The sequence below is a fragment of the Cydia splendana genome, chromosome 4 (genome assembly GCF_910591565.1).
Source record: "Cydia splendana chromosome 4, ilCydSple1.2, whole genome shotgun sequence".
NCBI classification, from domain to species: Eukaryota; Metazoa; Arthropoda; class Insecta; order Lepidoptera; family Tortricidae; genus Cydia; species Cydia splendana.
This window is the reverse complement of record NC_085963.1, coordinates 17,638,551-17,657,298: the sequence shown is the minus strand read 5'-3', so window position 1 is coordinate 17,657,298 and position 18,748 is coordinate 17,638,551. Positions and strand designations below refer to the sequence as shown.

At 40.8% G+C, this 18,748-nt stretch overlaps 2 protein-coding genes across 2 annotated transcripts; one reads left to right on the top strand and one right to left on the bottom strand.

Moving 5' to 3' along the window:
- The first annotated feature begins 879 nt into the window (after positions 1-879).
- LOC134790069 (leucine-rich repeat-containing protein 15) lies at positions 880-7,010 on the top strand. Its single transcript, XM_063760828.1, has 2 exons — positions 880-987; positions 4,081-7,010. Exon 2 carries the CDS (start codon positions 4,094-4,096, stop codon positions 6,686-6,688), a length of 2,595 nt encoding a protein of 864 aa, XP_063616898.1. The 5' UTR covers positions 880-987; positions 4,081-4,093; the 3' UTR covers positions 6,689-7,010.
- Positions 7,011-7,081: 71 nt separating this feature from the next.
- On the bottom strand, positions 7,082-18,399 carry LOC134790073 (probable hydroxyacid-oxoacid transhydrogenase, mitochondrial). The gene is made up of 9 exons (XM_063760837.1): positions 17,911-18,399; positions 17,506-17,584; positions 16,464-16,672; positions 15,797-15,884; positions 15,167-15,275; positions 12,795-13,108; positions 12,334-12,515; positions 8,265-8,535; positions 7,082-7,500 (listed from the first exon to the last, which is right to left on the bottom strand). Exons 1-9 carry the CDS (start codon positions 17,961-17,963, stop codon positions 7,417-7,419), a joined length of 1,389 nt encoding a protein of 462 aa, XP_063616907.1. The 5' UTR covers positions 17,964-18,399; the 3' UTR covers positions 7,082-7,416.
- Between the last annotated feature and the right edge of the window lie 349 nt (positions 18,400-18,748).

Genomic DNA, 18,748 nt, shown 5'->3' with positions numbered 1-18,748 from the left:
CGCTGGTGGCCTAGCGGTAAGAGCGTGCGACTTTCAATCTGGAGGTTGCGGGTTCGAACCCCGGCTCGTACCAATGAGTTTTTCGGAATTTATGTACGAAATATCATCTGATATTTACTAGTCGCTTTTCGGTGAAGGAAAACATCGTGAGGAAACCGGACTAATCCCAATAAGGCCTAGTTTACCCTCTGGGTTGGAAGGTCAGATGGCAGTCGCTTTCGTAAAAACTAGTGACTACGCCAATTCTCGGGATTAGTTGCCAAGCGGACCCCAGGCTCCCATGAGCCGTGGCAAAAATGCCGGGATAACGCGAGTAAGTAAGAAGATATTATCTTTTGTCAAATTTAATCCCAAGACTACTGTCCTTTTCGGACTGGCTAGAGCTCCCTTCAGGCGTTCCACAGGGTGGTATACTTTCTCCTCTTCTCTTCGTAATATTTATAAATTTGATTACTTAGCCTTAGCTGCTCTTACCAGTTGCAAGTCACCGGACTTGCAACTTTATACGCAAGCAAATACCAAAGACATTTCGTTTCGACGTTTCCAGGGCGGCCCGGAGGACCTCTACACCAATCTGACACCTGATGCGATCGATTGGCTGCGTAGCCTGGATGTCGACTTATAATTAGTTATACTAGCTAGTAGCATGATTATATTGCCTACAATATTAATACCAAAGACATTGAGCTAGATTACCTCTACGTTTAAAGTAGGTATACAAATACACATATAATTTCAATGCAAAATCGATAGAGCAAAGCAATTGAAACAAGGAACATTCATCATTAGGCCACCGACCTCTGACATCTGTTTCTGTTTTCACTTTTATAGAGTACGCGCCAGTAGGTATTATAATAATAGTTGGGTATCACGCCACACATGTGATTGCCATAAAATTGTTTGTCTACATAAGGCATGTGATTAATAACTGGTTTTGTTGTTGCAGGTTGCATAAAGAAGTTCCCGCTTGGCTGAACAAGGTCAAAGGTGGGTAATGTTTTTGCAAATTAGACGTACCTAATAGCTCTTTTACGCACTTGTATTTTTTCTTAATTTTTTTAAGAGATTTAAAATTTATTGAATACTCGTTTATACCTATATAGGGTACACTATTATTTTCGTTTAAATTTATAGTGTTAGTAGCTTCTTCTTCTTTCCATCCTGTTACCACCTGCTGGGGTAGGGCTCGAATCTTTTTCTTCCACTGACTCCGATCCTGGGTAGCAGAAAAGAAAATCCGCAGCTGGATGAAATTGAGAATAATGGAACAGTCCAAACTCTCTGTAAATTCAATCCAGAACATGACACCTGTATTAAACCAAACACTCTGTATTGCGGTATTGAGACCTACTTTATCATATTATGCATCTGGTTCAACAGACTTTCATCGAAGGAATAAAGATTGCTTACGTCACTGTCCGATTTGGGCCAGGGATATAAAAGTGATTCATAAATTGTCCCGATTAAATGCAGCTGGTTAATCGATTTGCATTTTTGCACGCACTACGACATAGCATAGGCCCCCAGTTCCGATTGTATGCAAAGCAAATCATTTATCTAACGACTTGTGTTTAATATGCGAAAGGTGTTGTAACTTTAGCTTTCGGTATCATCAATATGCCAAATACCTAGTCTACACTGTTATTTTATACGCCTAAGCTACCCAATCAATCTTGTAATATAATATTTGTTTAACGTTAGGTACGTACAGTACGTAGTTGCCTAGTTGGTCTAGTTTTGCAAGGTTTGAATATAAGATTCATGTAAAACGATGTCACATTTGTTTACTAAAATTGTTTTCATAAAACATTTATTCTAGAGAAACTGTTTAACATGACTCAAACATAAGTTTCGATCGTCACGTAGGTAGAGATATTAACAAACATCTTTATCATTTTATCTGTTATTTAGCAGTGGCTATATCTTGTATGTCTCGTTCAGAGTTAGATTTCTTTTGTTAGGTATTGATTTATTGAGTATCTTACGTATTTAAATTGTCACCCGTAATTTTGGAAAGAATCAACAATTACAAGAATTATCGTTCAATATCAAAAGGTTTGATAAAAACAATTCCATAGAGCGTTAGGCACAAATATGTAACTGGCCAAAAATGTTTGCAATTTTTTCAAGCCCCGTTACTTAGGTAGAGATTACAAACGTTCAAAAATTCTTTTTTATTTTTTTGTTTAGCCGTCTCGTTCCGCTCGATTTAATGTATTGTGGTACATGTTGCACGTCCAATACATAATTATATCTTGAATGTATCATTGTTGATTCAAGGTGGGTGGACCGGCGCCCACTGCTATCTAATCTCTTGTTATCTACCTGAATCCTCAGAGCGATGCGTACACTAACAGTGAACCGCCATACTCGTAACTAAAAAGTGTTTCTTTAAAAAGTGTCAACTTTCTTTGTTATTCTTAGTGCAATTAGTGATCATTTCTCTTATAATTCATAATCATCAAAGGTTTGTTTTCGACTATTCATCAGAATGACACATAGTGAAATAGATAGTAAATATTTGGTTGGAATTACGAATTGAAACAACATTTCTCTTTTGAAACACTTCCATGTGAATGTGTAAAGTTGTCTGCAGTGCCTGCACATACATTTCCTTACAAATCATTTTGTCTGCCCTTAGTGTAGGTACCTACGGTGGATTGGCCACTAAATTTGTAAATTCGTATTGAAGTAGGAAGAGCTGTGTAAACACGGCGCGATTATAAGTAACTATCGTTTGATGTGAAGAACTTTTTAGCCGAGTCCTTTTTGTGAATATAAAAAGTCCGACTTTCTATTTAGTTTCCACAATACAAAAGAAACTTTTGACCCTACACGCCATGCGAGAACTTATAAATATGTTATAAACTTACTAATCAGGCTGGTTTAAGGGTAAATTACATACTTAGCATCTAATGTTTATTTAAACCGAGGGAAATTTCTAAAACACTTGAGCAATACAATAGTTTTAACTGGAAAGGACGATTCTTAATAAACTTACTTAGTTCATTAACTGACTTTCGACACAAAGTGTGTATCTAGAAAATGGTTGTCTGGGTGCGTTCGTTTGTAATATGTAGGTATGTACCTACATAACAGGAAGGCAGGCTGGTAGAGAGTCCCCTAAGTCCACTTTCTATCCATATCCATATCCTATATCATAAAAAAATGTTCCATTTTTTCGTACCTACAATAAAAAAAATAGACAAATACCTAAATCGTAACCCAAATCTGCTAGATTTGTCGAACATGTACCTAAACCAGGTACAGGTAATCATGAAGCAAAATATGTGCGACAATTTGTTGAAATTCTGACTTGGCAGCCAATATACGATTTGCATTGTTTCATGATTGTGTTAAGGTCAACCGGTTGTCATTTTCCTCGCTGTAGAGATACGTTAGATCATATTCGAATGTATTACCTATTATTAAACAATCCCAAAATAGCTCTGATTCGTTACTTTCGCAAATACTTAAAAACTAATAATTGAGACGAAATTTATGCCATCCACGATTTTAACAGTCCCTTTGTCTAATGTATTATAAAACAGTATCCCATGCAGTGACCTTATACTAAGTAGCAGAGAACAATCGCTTGCAGAGTGTCACATATCTCCTCCGATAGACTGACAGATGGACATACATAGCGCAGATTAGATTTCACTAGAACAATGCCAGGACCATCTGTTTTATAACACGCCATACCTATGTCTACATCTACACTAACTCATTTGCCAGCTGTTTTTAACTATCGCATTCTCCAAGCAAGCACAATTTCAATTTATCGCTCCTCTACACAAGACAAATGAACAACAGCGCAATTTATTTGATCCCGCATCTGCAAATAGATTTTAATGCTATTTGTTTATATGTCTGGTAAACAAAAGAATATTAATCATTCTTGTTTTGAACACAACATATTAAGTCCATTGTGCTCTTGGTAAACTAAAAGTTGAAAAATAGTACGAAAAGGAAATACCATTGTTAAGCACTGTTATTTTTAACGTGACCGACCGCGTGTTTCGAGAAAAGCCTTGATGTAATGATTCAGTTCTAATAGTGGTATTTTTCGTATTTCAGAGTTCGCTACGACATGGGGACGAGGCTCCGGGAGTTACTACTGCTCCTGGTGGCGTGCACGCTGGCGCTCAGCGAGTCCGCCAACAAGACTGCAAAGACTGACAAGGACGACAACTTCCTCTACCAGTATGACGACTACGAGACCGCCGACGACCAGAAAGTTCTCTTCAGTGAGGACAAGCCCTGCCCTAGAGATTGCATTTGCACCGCCACACAAGGATACAAAATAGCCAAATGCAACCGTCTCGAAATTGGCACGCAGAAATTCGGCGATGACATCACAGACATAGTGATTGAAAACGCTGACCCAAGATTCCCCATTAATCTAGACGATTACATTTTCAAGAAGCTCGGCCTTCACCAAATCGCAACCGTGAAAATTGTGAACAGTACGATTGGCACGATCGGCCCTAACGCTTTTCATGGCCTGCAGGACCTTTATGCGGTCAACCTATCCAACAATAAGCTAAAGAGTCTTCACCCTGAGACGTTTGCGAACAACAAGAAATTGTTGTTGTTGACTCTTTCCAACAACCCTCTGAAGTTTCCTGCACCCAACACACAGGATTATTTCTTGAATGCATCATCCGTGCAGGAGCTTGATGTATCCTACTGCAACATGCAATACATTACCCCTCACAGTTTCAAAAATTTACCTAGTGTAATGTACTTGAATGTGGCTGGCAATAATTTGTCAGAAATGGATCCCGATACGTTCAAGAAGCTCTTAGACTTGGAAGAACTTGACTTGAGCGATAATAACATCCAGTCTCTACCCAACGACATTTTCTCGGAAAATACCGAGCTTGCCACGCTCCACATTCAAAGGAATCCAATTGATACTGTATATGACTTACAAGTTTCCGACTTGCTTACGTTAAATGCTGGTCAGACAAACATCAAGTTTGTCGGGCCATCTATGTTCAATGGAATGACGTACATTGCCAATCTTAACCTCAGCGGAAATAACATTGAAAAGATACACAACCAAGCTTTCCACAAGCTGATTGAACTCAACTACTTGGACCTCTCATATAATAATCTCGATTTCATTTCAAGCATTCTTATCAAAGAAAACATTGAGCTGGATATTTTCAAAATCTCTTATAACCCTAGACTGAAGAAGCTGCCAGAAGATGGATTCAACTGTTCCGCTGATCAATTCAATATGTACTTGTTTGAGGCTTCAAACTGTGGCCTTGAAGAAATTTCCGACAACGCACTAAGGACTTTCACCGCACTTTCTCAGATCAATCTGTCCGGCAACAAGATCAAATCAATAAGTAATCAAGTATTCTCGCGCTGCCCTAAACTAGTGGACATCAACTTAGCCAACAATATGTTGACGACACTTGACATCAAGATCTTTGAAAAGAATACTGAGCTCGGTAGGCTGAATCTGCAAGGCAACCCAATCAAAACATTCTCAGCGGAAGTTTTCCTTCATACTCCCACGTTACAGTGGCTGGACTTGAGCCATGCTGAGTTGACTTCTCTATGGAGGTTGGAGAAGAATCATCCCAAAACACTTCTTGGCAACTTGAGCTTCCTGAACGTTTCACATAACCGGATTGCAGAGATCAAATTGCCTGAAGTGGAAAATCTGAAAAAACTGCGGACTCTGGATATCAGCAACAATCCGTTGGCTTGCGGCCGTGAATTTGAAAATCTAATGACGTGGCTAAGCAAGCAGAAGGTTTCATCTAACGGCGAGTCCACCAGCATCGCCAACCTGGCCAGAGACGCTAAGGAAGAGGAAGCAACGTACAGCTGGGAGGCCCTTACAAAGAAAACTTGCGGTTCCACTATTATTCACCCAGTCGAGCCTCTTCCTAGCGTGTCGGATGAGGAAATTTGGGAGAGAATCGACAAAGACGATGTGGGCAATTTCGACCTTAAGGACACCCTAGACGACGGCAAAATTGCCGATGACGGAAAAGACACTTATCAGACTGACGACGACAAGGAAATCGACGATGATGACGATATGGACGGTGCTGATGACTCTGACGATGACGACGAAGATGAGGACGACGATGACGAAGAGGAGGACGACTCCGGCGAGGACGAGGACAGCAACGACATGGACCTCAGCGTCAAGCTGAAGGAGAAGCCCGCCCTGAGCAAACAAGCCAAATCCACCGTGCCAACTATCCGCGAAGACAGCAAAGTTGAAATCGATGTTAAATTGTTGGACAACGATAACGTGTTTGGCGACCCCGAACCAGACTTCTACCCCTACATTAAGGAAGCTTCCATGGTAAAGGAAGGCGAGCACGGTCACTACTTGTACCTGTGGCCTATCCTCATCGCCATCCTGGGAGCTATATTGTTGATGCTCATCATCGCCAAGGTAGTTATGGTAATGTGCAGTAGGAGAGATAAGCAAATGAGATACAATAGTGCCATAATTGCTGCCATGAGTCAACAGGGCCGCACTAAGAAAGACTGTGGTCTGGTATACCAGCAGCTGTCAGAGGACCTGACGGGTCCGGCGACCCCTAAACTGAACCGCTACCAGCCTCTGCACAGTGTCACAGTGAAGGCTTCCAATATGTATGAAAGCAGTCCATTTCACCACAACAACATCGTGCCAGAGGCGGTCTGAGCCGCGCGGCCGCACCTTTTACATTAAGAACATGCAACATTAACAGCTGCTGTAATTTACGTAAGCAGTACGTGATGTAGATGTAAGCGCTAGTCGAGCACTACTAACAAAAAGAGCATTTCATAATACGGTAGCTTCATCTCGTTCATCGGGACCATCTAGCGCGTCACTTGTTTTAATTAAAGAATGAAAGTATCAAATGAAAAGTCAAATTTTTACAACAAATTAATTTAAGGTATACATATTATATATAATACAAATTAGTTTTAGGTTTATTTTATGTACTTATAATTATTAAAAATAAACTAGGTACTAAAATGTTGGTGTTTGTTTTATGTAAACTAAACTGCTCCGATTCAACTTGAGTGGAATATATTTAAAAAAAAAACAATGTAATATTGAAAATATTTATTTAAAAACTGATAACAACATTTACATTTATGTATTCTTATCAAAAGACGGTCATTGATTCGTCTAAAATCTTTGATAAATCTTCTGATTGTGTGAGCGGCGCGGCGTATTAAAAAAATATATTTATTTAAAAATCGATAACAACATTTACATTTATGTATCACACATGTACCTATTCTTATTAAAAGACGGTCATTGATTCGTCTAAGATCATTAATAAATCTTCTGCTTGTGGAAGCAGTGCATTAAAAATATATATTTATTTAAACATCGATAACAACATTTACATTTATGTATCACATATGTACATATTCTTATTAAAAGACGGTCATTGATTCGTCTAAGATCATTGATAAATCTTCTTCTGATTGTGGGAGCGGTGCTATTTTCAACAGCCGTTGCTGAAAAGTAAAATAAAACATTAACTCCTTATAGAAAATCCAATTCAATAATCAAAGTAACGAGTTTACAACAACTATACTTACTTACAAGTAACTAAACCCCCTGTAGCGTAGGTAACCACCCACACTTTCGATCCATTTTTCATCATCAACTAATTAATGTAGGTAAGTCAGTATCGTATTAGCAATACATTCCAGTACCTATCAGCCCGTTTGACTCCCGTCCCGTAACAATCCACTTAAAATAAAAATAATACTATCACAAACCTGTGGCAGAGCTCCTTGCACCAAATTCGGAATATCGTCTCCAGGAAACTCCAGTGCCTTCAATCCATTGGGTATGGTATCGGCCAGCAGTTTTCCAGCGTCGGCTTGTTTGACTTTCGTGTAATTTAAATCAAGGAGAAAGAGAAGTATTACAAACCTGTGGCAGAGCTCCTTTCACCAAATTCGGAATATCGTCTCCAGAAAACTCCAGTGCCTTCAATCCATTGAGTATGGTATCGGCCAGCAGTTTTCCAGCGTCGGCTTGTTTGACTTTCGTGTAATTTAAATCAAGGAGAAAGAGAAGTATCACAAACCTGTGGCAGAGCTCCATCACCAAATTCGGAATATCCTCTCCAGAAAACCCGAGCGCCTTCAATCCATTCTCAATCTTCATCATATACATGTACTTGAGTATGGTATCGGCGAGCAGTTATCCAGCGTCGGCTTGTTTGACTTTCGTGTAATTTAAATCAAGGAGAAAGAGAAGTATTACAAACCTGTGGCAGAGCTCCTTTCACCAAATTCGGAATATCCTCTCCAGAAAACCCGAGCGCCTTCAATCCATTCTCTATCTTCATCATATCCATGTACTTGAGTATGGTATCGGCCAGCAGTTTTCCAGCGTCAGCCTGTTTGACGCCAGTGGTGTTCGCTCCCAGCAGGTTGGCGGCTTCGAGGTGCTTGTCCGGGTCGCTCACGGCGGTGAAGCGGAACACTGCTGGGGCGGTCACCACGACGGAGAGGCCGTGGGGGATCATGGGCTTTTTCCTAGAAAGAAGTTACTTTATTTATTTAGTTCGGGTCACAAATTATGATTAAATGGAAGAAGCCTATTGTCGTCAGAATAATGACGTCAATTTCATATTTACAATGCCTGTCTAATGTTAAAATTCGCATCAACATGGCAATTATATCTAGTTGCTTTTAATGACAAAGAAAAAAAAAATCTATAGGCATCCTTGCGCAATTTCTTGGTACAGTGTGTATTTGCGTCTCACATTTTGCTTAATGACAGAGTGAGAAGCAAGACGCAATGCACATTGTACCAAGAAATTGGACGGCTGGAATACCTGCACCTGCCAACCCAAAACAGTACGGTACTAGGTACTACTAACGCCATCTATTATGGAATTCAGCAGTCACGTGCCTCATGCTAAGGAAACAATTTCCAATTATTAATTTTTCACGACATAAACGAAGTGACGACTGTTTTTCTTAGAATTATATTACATGTTTACATAACATTTTATCCTACTTGCACGTGAGTTGCGATAAGTAGGTTATATACGATTGTAAGCTAAACCTAGATTTCTTGGCACAAACAAAGTCATATGTTTTTTGCATGTTGGAATTATGAACATACTCTAAAGCCAGTGTTTTCTATTACTGACAACGATATTGACCAATGAAACCAACCGATCGCGAAGAATATTTTGTAGCAATATAACAGGTTTTGGTACTTTAGCTTCCAAGAGTTAAAGTCTAGATACGCAGAACAAATCCGCTGGTAGAACCTTGGATAAATCATTAGGGGAATTACTTAGCGAAAATATATGAACGTTTATAACATATGAACGTTTTCCTTGTAGGTATAGCCACGGTTCGTCACTCTGTCAATCTAGTTTGGTATTTAACGATTTGTTAAGTGATACGTGATACTAACCTTGAGAAAGACGGATTTGGTACAGAGTATGAAAGTGCTAACGAGTTCACGTCACATGTTTGGTAGGTGATCATTGTATTGTAAATAAACATACGGTCGAATTAAACGTACCCATAGCCCTTTGGTATAAATATAAACTATAATTACTAGGTATACATTTCATTTGATATTCGCACGCCAGAAAAGGCGTAATATGTAGAACAATTTTGTACCTACAAGACCACTATGTAACCATATTACTGCGAATAAACCATTTGTATTTGTAAACTTCTTCATTTAATGCCTGAACGAGCGTCGAGATCTTCTGCGTTGTACACTAAGCTAGCAAATAGTATCCTGGCAAACCCTAGCTTCGTACCCATAGTCCTTCGGTATAAACTTCTTGCCCCGCGCCGCGATGGGGTAGTCGAGTCCGTGGCAGAGATGCACACCGGCGTTACCGATGCCGACGCCGGCCATAGTTGCCGCGAGGTGCATGCCTGAACGCGCGAAGAGATGCGTTGTAAACTAAGCTAGCAAATAGTGTCCTGGCGAACTCTAGCTACGTACCCATAGTCCTTCGGTATAAACTTCTTGCCCCGCGCCGCGATGGGGTAGGCGAGTCCATGGCAGAGATGCACACCGGCGTTACCGATGCCGACGCCGACCATAGTTGCCGCGAGGTGCATGCCTGAACCAGTGGCGTGCCTAGGGTTTTGGAGTAAAGCAAGCCGAAAGATATGTTTTCGTAATAAACGTCCATTCTCACTCTTTGGACTCAAATGAATTTGCTAGCGTATCGCGGCGAGCTATCATAAGCGCACAGGGCATACTAGGTACTACTATAACTACTAGATAGAATTTTACAAACATATCAGAGGGCCTACCGCGAACACTGTAGTTTGCAAATTGCATGCTTCTTTCTCTGTCACTCTAATTACGCCTTAATTGGAATAAACCAACAATCCTTGTGTTTTGTAAACGGCCGTACAAAATTTTCTCTTAATGCGACTGACTTATCTGAGAATACACAAGTCGGGTGTTCGTTTTGGCGCGGAGGTGATATCCCGTTTTTAGGGTTCCGTACCCAAAGGGTAAAACGGGACCCTATTACTAAGACTTCGCTGTCCGTCCGTCCGTCTGTCACCAGGCTGTATCTCACGAACCGTGATAGCTAGACAGTTGAAATTTTCACAGATGATGTATTTCTGTTGCCGCTATAACAACAAATACTAAAAACAGAATAAAATAAAGATTTAAATGGGGCTCCCATACAACAAACGTGATTTTTGACAAGTTAAGCAACGTCGGGAGTGGTCAGTACTTGGATGGGTGACCGTTTTTTTTTGCTTATTTTTTGTTTTTTTTTTTTGCATTATGGTACGGAACCCTTCGTGCGCGAGTCCGACTCGCACTTGCCCGGTTTTTTCTACAAAGTTTAACGATTTTACCTTGCCTTCGTTGAGTAATACGTGGACGCATCTCATACCGTCACAAGGAGCAACTTCAACAACTTCATCCATTGTTAACACTTATAAACGTCACAACAAACGAACAAATCCACATTCACTACTTAATTCAAATTCACTTAAATAAATTGAGCATTCGTTACTTTCGACTCGACTAATAAAATAATAATACACTTGAAGTAAACGCGTGCCCGTGCGAACTTTTAAGCAGCTAACTTCACACCAAAAGCCAGGCTTAAATCGCCTTATAACATTGCTATACATACCAACAAATAGTTACATCGTTCTATGGCGGTTTGTAGGCTAAAAGCGCCTAGAGCGGGACGAAAAAGCAAGCCCGGTTGCAAGCCGACGAGTGCGAGCAGGATAGCTTAATTCTCAGCAGATATTTATCGTAGGCCTGATTTCTTTCGCGCGGAGGAGGCGTCACCACGGTAAAAATTTGCAACACGCTGGCGCCGCGGTCCGAGCGTTGTGGCTTGAATTTAATAATACGGGTTCATTTGGCGCGCGGTTTATAAATAATCCATATGGATTATTGATCTTATCACGACGTAATTTCGGAAAGGCAACTAAGGCAAGCCCGGCTTTTGGGCTTGTATGGAAGTACCGCCACTGGCACGAAGAGATGCGTTGTACACTAAGCTAGCAAATAGTATCCTGACAAACTCTAGCTACGTACCCATAGTCTTTCGGTATAAACTTCTTGCCCCGCGCCGCGATGGGGTAGGCGAGTCCGTGGCAGAGATGCACACCGGCGTTACCGATGCCGACACCGGCCATAGTTGCCGCGAGGTGCATGCCTGAACGAGCGCCGAGATGCGTTGTACACTAAGCTAGCAAATAGTACCCTGGCAAACCCTAGCTTCGTACCCATATTCCTTCGGTATAAACTTCTTGCCCCGCGCCGCGATGGGGTAGGCGAGTCCGTGGCAGAGATGCACACCGGCGTTACCGATGCCGACGCCGGCCATAGTTGCCGCGAGGTGCATGCCTGAACGGGCGCCGAGATGCGTTGTACACTAAGCTAGCAAATAGTATCCTGGCAAACCCTAGCTTCGTACCCATAGTCCTTCGGTATAAACTTCTTGCCCCGCGCCGCGATGGGGTAGGCGAGTCCGTGGCAGAGATGCACACCGGCGTTACCAATGCCGACGCCGGCCATAGTTGCCGCGAGGTGCATGCCTGAACGAGCGCCGAGATGCGTTGTACACTAAGCTAGCAAATAGTATCCTGGCAAACCCTAGCTTCGTACCCATAGTCCTTCGGTATAAACTTCTTGCCCCGCGCCGCGATGGGGTAGGCGAGTCCGTGGCAGAGATGCACACCGGCGTTACCGATGCCGACGCCGGCCATAGTTGCCGCGAGGTGCATGCCTGAACGGGCGTCGACGTCGTCTGCATTGTACACTAAGCTAGCGAATAACAGGTATCCTGGCGAAGGCTAACTACGTACCCATAGTCCTTCGGTATAAACTTCTTGCCCCGCGCCGCGATAGGGTAGGCGAGTCCATGGCAGAGATGCACACCGGCGTTACCGATGCCGACGCCGGCCATCGTTGCCGCGAGGTGCATGCCTGAACGGGCGTCGACGTCGTCTGCGTTGTACACTGCGCGGGCGAAGTATTTGTGGATAGTCTGTAAAAGACAATAAACACTATGTTATAAAAAAGTCCTATTTCCGGCTAGCTTTACCAGCGCCATCTAGTGAGCTCTCTGAGATATTATGATGTTAATTTAATGAAAATAGGTCGCTATCACAGAGAAAGTGTCTAAGAATGGTATTCCACCTGTCCAATTTCTTGTTCCAATGTGTATTTTCGTCTCACATGTTGATCCTAAGGTATGATAGAATAATATGTGTATAACCTCAAAGACAGAAAATTGGAATAGGAAACTAGTCTACAGACATCTTACCTGCAGACAAAATCTGGCCCAAACATCAGATATAGGATTACTGCCTTGATAAGCTTGAGATCTCGCGGCCGGAGTCGGAAAAGGCTCTCGCTTCGTATACGGTATCGCCGTGAAACTCTCCAGGGCGTGACAGAAGATATCGAAGCCAGCATAGTTGGCTACAGTTTGCGGTACTGTGAGGGTGTGGAGAGGGTCGATTATGGCCAGGAGGGGACGGAGTGCGCCGCCTGCGATTCCAGTCTTGGCTTTGATGGATTCGCAGTCGAAGATGCTCACGCCGGTCGTTTCGCTGCCGGTTCCACTGGTAGTTGGGACTGGAAATATATCAAATAGTTGCACTGATATATCATGGCGTTTTCGAGCAAAATATACCATGTTTTGTTTTGATTATCAAAAAGGCGCTGATGAGTAAAAGTCGGCTTTATGAACACCCAACAGTGTTTTATTATTTATTTATTTTATTTGTTGTGTATCTTTTTCATCCAAAACTCATCAGATTATGTCCTCCTTCCTAGTCTTATTGCTTTCCTGATTCGATCCTAAATAAGAAAAATTTCCGGTACTGATTTTGTACAGCAAGAATCGGGAATACCCGGTTGCGGTACCATTTTTGCATAGGAAACCAGTACTGAGAGCATACAAAATTACTGAATGTGACTATTTTTAAAACGGGCTGCTAGACTTCCTAACTGAAAGAATCGACGTAAGCACTATTTTTCGTGAAAATAACATATTTTAACCAGAGAGAAAAATAAGATTCGTTGGGATTAGGCCAATTATCGCACGAATCATAATGCTTATGACTACACTCGAGATAACAGTCATAAAAAGCTGGCGCCGTCTACATTTAGCATTCATTATGATTCTTTTACCAATAATTGTCTAATGCCTAGCATAAGTGCACTAATTAATACAACAGTAGGCAGGTAGACTATCTAGAGTCTGTGCGGAAAGAGAAGAGTCGTGGAATGTATGGGGCCTAATACATTCCACGACTCTTCTCTTTCCGCGCAGACTCTATGAGGGTTTAGGACCAATCAGTTTTCAGTTTCAGCTCATTAATTATGGGGAGAGATTATACTTATATATAGGCAAGTTATAGGTAAATATATAAGTATCTGCATGTAAAATGTGCACTACATATACCTACAAGCAGTTGTTTTAAACGTTTTTATCACAAAGATAAGACCACCTTCGGCCTCCATCATCAGATAAGGATAATGAGATCAAAATATTGCATTGTCATCGATCTTAATATGTTTTCAAAATTTCAGTCCAATCCGATATCGTGAACTAGTCTATGAATGCCGCGCCAACTAGGGAATGTAAACCGGATTTTAATTGTATGGAATACCGGTTAATAACCGAAATTTCATACAAATAAACACCGGTTTCCAATCCCTAGCGCCACGCCAACGCACCACCGTAAACCTTATCGAAATCCATGAAGGTTAATATTAAACTATATCCGAGCGCGTCTATGGCCGTCTTTGACTGTCATAGGGTTATCTTTCTTCCCCATATTGACCCCATGCGTGACTCTCTTATCTAATAAAATAAGCAAAACACGGGTTAGGGTAACATTCCATTTCCGACCGCAGCTGCACTACTAGTACGAAACGCGTCGGTGTTATTGTCAATTTCCATAATAAAATGAATGGTAGTGCTCATATTTAATTACACAAACGGGTCTACCGCGATATAATTTCATTGTTTTTACCTTTAATTCCGACGTTTCAGCTGAGTTGCACCAGTTGTGGTCACGGAAAGACTGACGTCCCAACAAATGTCAACGGAGATGTCACTGGATTGAGCTACATAAACCCAAAGTCCTCTCCAACGAGCGACACTATTATCCGCGGATCGTGAGAGAGGCGATTGAAATTGAAAAACACCCTAAAAATTTCAATCGAGAGGACGGGTACAAATTATCGTCTACTTGGGGACCAGTGATTCAAATGTTGAAACCAGCGGATATATCTTCGGACCAGTGTATGGATACTGTGAGTGTTGCGTGTCGTGCCGTGGACAATAAACATTAAACTTTAACGGGTAGCTGCAATTTCTTTGTCTACCCCGAACATTTTTATAAACTAATTTCGGGTAGTTTAGTGTTGTTTTATTAATATCTCCGTTGACATTTGTTGGGACGTCAGTCTTTCCGTGACCACAGCTGGTGCAACTCAGCCGAAACGTCGGAATTAAAGGTAAAAACAATGAAATTATATCGCGGTAGACCCGTTTGTGTAATTAAATATGTGTACAAAACGCGAGAGTTTATAGTGTTATAATGGTAGTGCTGCTGTCGTTGGAAATGGACTGTCACCTGTACTCTAATAAATTAAGCAAAACACGGTTTACTAAACACTGACTAGCTATCATAGGCTTCAAGACTTTGTCGATCTGCTTGGCCTTCCCAACGGGAGCGTTTACGAAGTCCATCAGTTCCGAGCCTGGATAGCAGGACAGCAGGTTGGCAACCTTAAAAAAATAAATTATACAATGTTAGACATCGGTTACACGCTAATTCTGGCGTCAGTTCCGTCCATCATTCCATTCGAGTTTTGACTGATGCCAGAATGATGGAAAATGGACACGTTTAGACGATCAGTCCAGACTGACAACAGACTGATCAAATTACGACACAGACATCGGTTACTCGGTAATTCTGGCGTCAGTTCCGTCCATCATTCCATTGTTGCATGGACGGTGACTGACGCGAGAATGACACAAAGAGGTTACACGATCAGTCTCCTATCAGTTTTCTGTCATTCAAAACGGACTGACGAATATTATCAAAAAAATTAAATTTTTTTATCAGTCCAGACCAAAAGTCCATCAGTCCGCGTGTTACACGATAATTCTCCCGTCATTCTGACCAGAATGATGGACTGAACTGACGCCAGAATTAGCGTGTAACCGATGTCTAATAAACAAATAAACGAAAACTGACTCTCTGAACGGGAAGAACAGTAGCCAACAGATCCCTAGTCACAACATACCTTGCAAGTGTCCATGGTGGAACCTCCACCGACCGCCACGAAGCTGTCAAAGTCATTCTCTTGGGCGAACTTTATTGCGTCCTTGAAACTAGAAGAAAATGCACGATTGTTAAAAACATACGGTTAACACCCGGGAGCAGCTGCCCCCGTACAGAAAAAAATTCTAACTAAATGTATGCATCTCCCCCTCCCCTTAGCCATCGGCCATATGAATTGCCTCCCCTATCCCATCAACTGGCGACACCCTTGAGGTTTAGTTTTAATAATTATCCATGTTTTGTCCAAAGACGTAAGTTGAGATAAGGACACATAACTGTTATTTATACTTGACCTTGTATTGATGGTGTCACTGTATTTATCAGTCACTTTTCATGAGAATGATTACAGATTATTGTTATTCTCAGCGCACACCAAGCAAGCGACCAAGCGAGTCTACCTATCTCTTTCTATTTTCTCTTTAAGACTGATTTAGACGGCGCGCGAACTCGCATGCGATTTTAGCTACATTGCGGACTATTGGTTACGTCCAATTCAACTGACCGATCAAAACCCGCACTGTAATGAAACTCGCATGCGAGTTCTCGCATCGTCTCAATGAGCCCTTGTACAGTCAAGGACATTAATAGTGGTGTATGTTACTTTACAAATTATTTATCCTTTGACCTACCTGGTTTCTGTTGGTTCCACTTGAACATTATCATAGACCTTATAGTTGACTCCAGCTTTCGTAAGTGCTTCCAGCACTGCTTTCATAGGACTCAGCTTAACGACATTCGGATCTGTCATAACGCACACACTCTTGGCTCCTAGGTTAACCAAGTCGTATCCAACCTCTTGCGTGACTCCGAGGCCATAGCGGACAGTTGAGTGTTTGATCTGTAATGATAGATTTCTGGTTTTACCTCCCGTGTTTTTTTATTGTGCAAAATCGCAACTGTAACGGTTTTTGAATGCCCAATAACCAAGTATGACAGATCACTCAAGAATTTCAATGATCTCCCAATCCCAAAAGACGCTATCACTTAAAGAATACTAAATTCAAGATATGGTTTGCATGTAAATACTAAAACCACAGTGTAAACTTGCCATATGCAGGGCTCGGAGCCAGGTTTTTGAAAAATACCCAAAATAGCCCAATATTTTTAGTTATTTTATGCTCTTTATTCAGGAATGAATCATTTAGGTAACAACTTTGTATTATTAGATTATCCCATTAAATAAAAATAAAATAAACCAAAGAACGAAAAAGAATGTAATTTTTTGTATGAATAAAAAACCTAAATATAACAAATGTAACATTGGACTAGCCTGACTGTGTAAATATAATAGCAACACACAAAAACACAAAACAAAAAGTACACACAAAAAAAGTATGGAAATTAAAGTATAGCACCATCTACATTTTAACCCACAAATACTAGGTAGATTTTAGATAGCGACATCTTTGATGATTCCTCATGGACCAGTCCATAGGGAGAGGCTACTTCTACATATAAAAATATGTCTCTTGAAATCCAGATTGAATCAGTGAGCTACATCTTAGTCTCCTTTGTCGACTTGTTGCTTGTAGCTTTCTTACCAGGCAGGCAGGCATTAAAAAAAGTGAACAAGTTTATTTTAAACACAAATTCAGGTTAATTCTACCAGACCAGTATGGTTCATTACGAGTAATAATGAACATGGTCAAGGTGTTAAATGCTTAAACTTGCCTCAAATGCAGTGGATGGTATAGGGGTTGCATTAGATACTTGGACATTACCCCGGTGACCGTGTCCCGGACACTTGCATCTGCAAATACAAAAGAAAAAACAAATAAAAAAACAATTAAAAAGATATTATTGAATTCATAATCTCCTCCTTTTGAGATTTGGAAGTTGGTTAAAAATAATAAACAAATCACTTTGTAAGTAAAAATTGTGCTGTGTCAATAAGAATATACTTAGTTAATTAAAAAGAATTTAAAAATAAACTTTTTATACATTGTTAATTATATTGACATAGAGAAGTGTGTAAAGATGTGCTTTTATCCCATACTAGACTGTATCTAAAGTCAACCTTGAAATAAGAAAATGGCTCATTGGTAATTGTAGATATAAAAAAAGGAAAATACTTACGCTGCTTGATTAACAGTCCTCAATAAATCAAACACTCTTTTGCGACTAGCCATGTTGATGGACTGCCTTCCCCAAAATATCACGGACAACTAACACATGCTTTAATCTCTGCAGTATTTAAAATAGATAAGGGGCACGGCAACTATGGAGACTTGTTTATCGGGAGATGTAAGCGGCTATATAAACAAGTCATGCGATATTGTTATTCCATGTCATACCACCTCTATAAAATATAGTATAGCAGCGAAATGCTCTAAATGACGTTGATTGACATTAGCTCTTAAGTTAATTAAAACAAATGATAACGACAAGTGGAAAATTACTTTTTCCGGCAACGTATTCTATTTGCATTACAAAACAAGTAGGTAAGATGATGGGTTAATATTATGTAAGATCTGCTTGTTCGCCGTTCGGTTACATAATCATCGCCAGTTCAAGCTAATGATAAGGACTTTTTGCGACTTATTTTTAGCGGTGTATGTATAAAATTGATTAATGACGTCAGAAATACGCAAATCCACTTGTTGTGTTTGTTTCCCACAATGATACACATCATTTGAATTTGACAGTGACACTAGTGACAGTCTTTTTTTTTTAATAGCAAAGCGCTCCTGGCGCATTCAGCCAAACGAGTAAAACGGGGAATGACAGACATTTTCTTCTCGTCGTCCATCCAAACCTTAGAGGATATAACCAACGGAGACGCTATGTCTAAAATTTTCGGTACAAAATAGTCTGCCGTTTTTTGCGGGGGAGGGGCACATCAAATGTATAGGTAGTTCATGTCAGATAAACGTCAGTCCATACATATGGTTGACATGTGGTTGACCATTGGCCG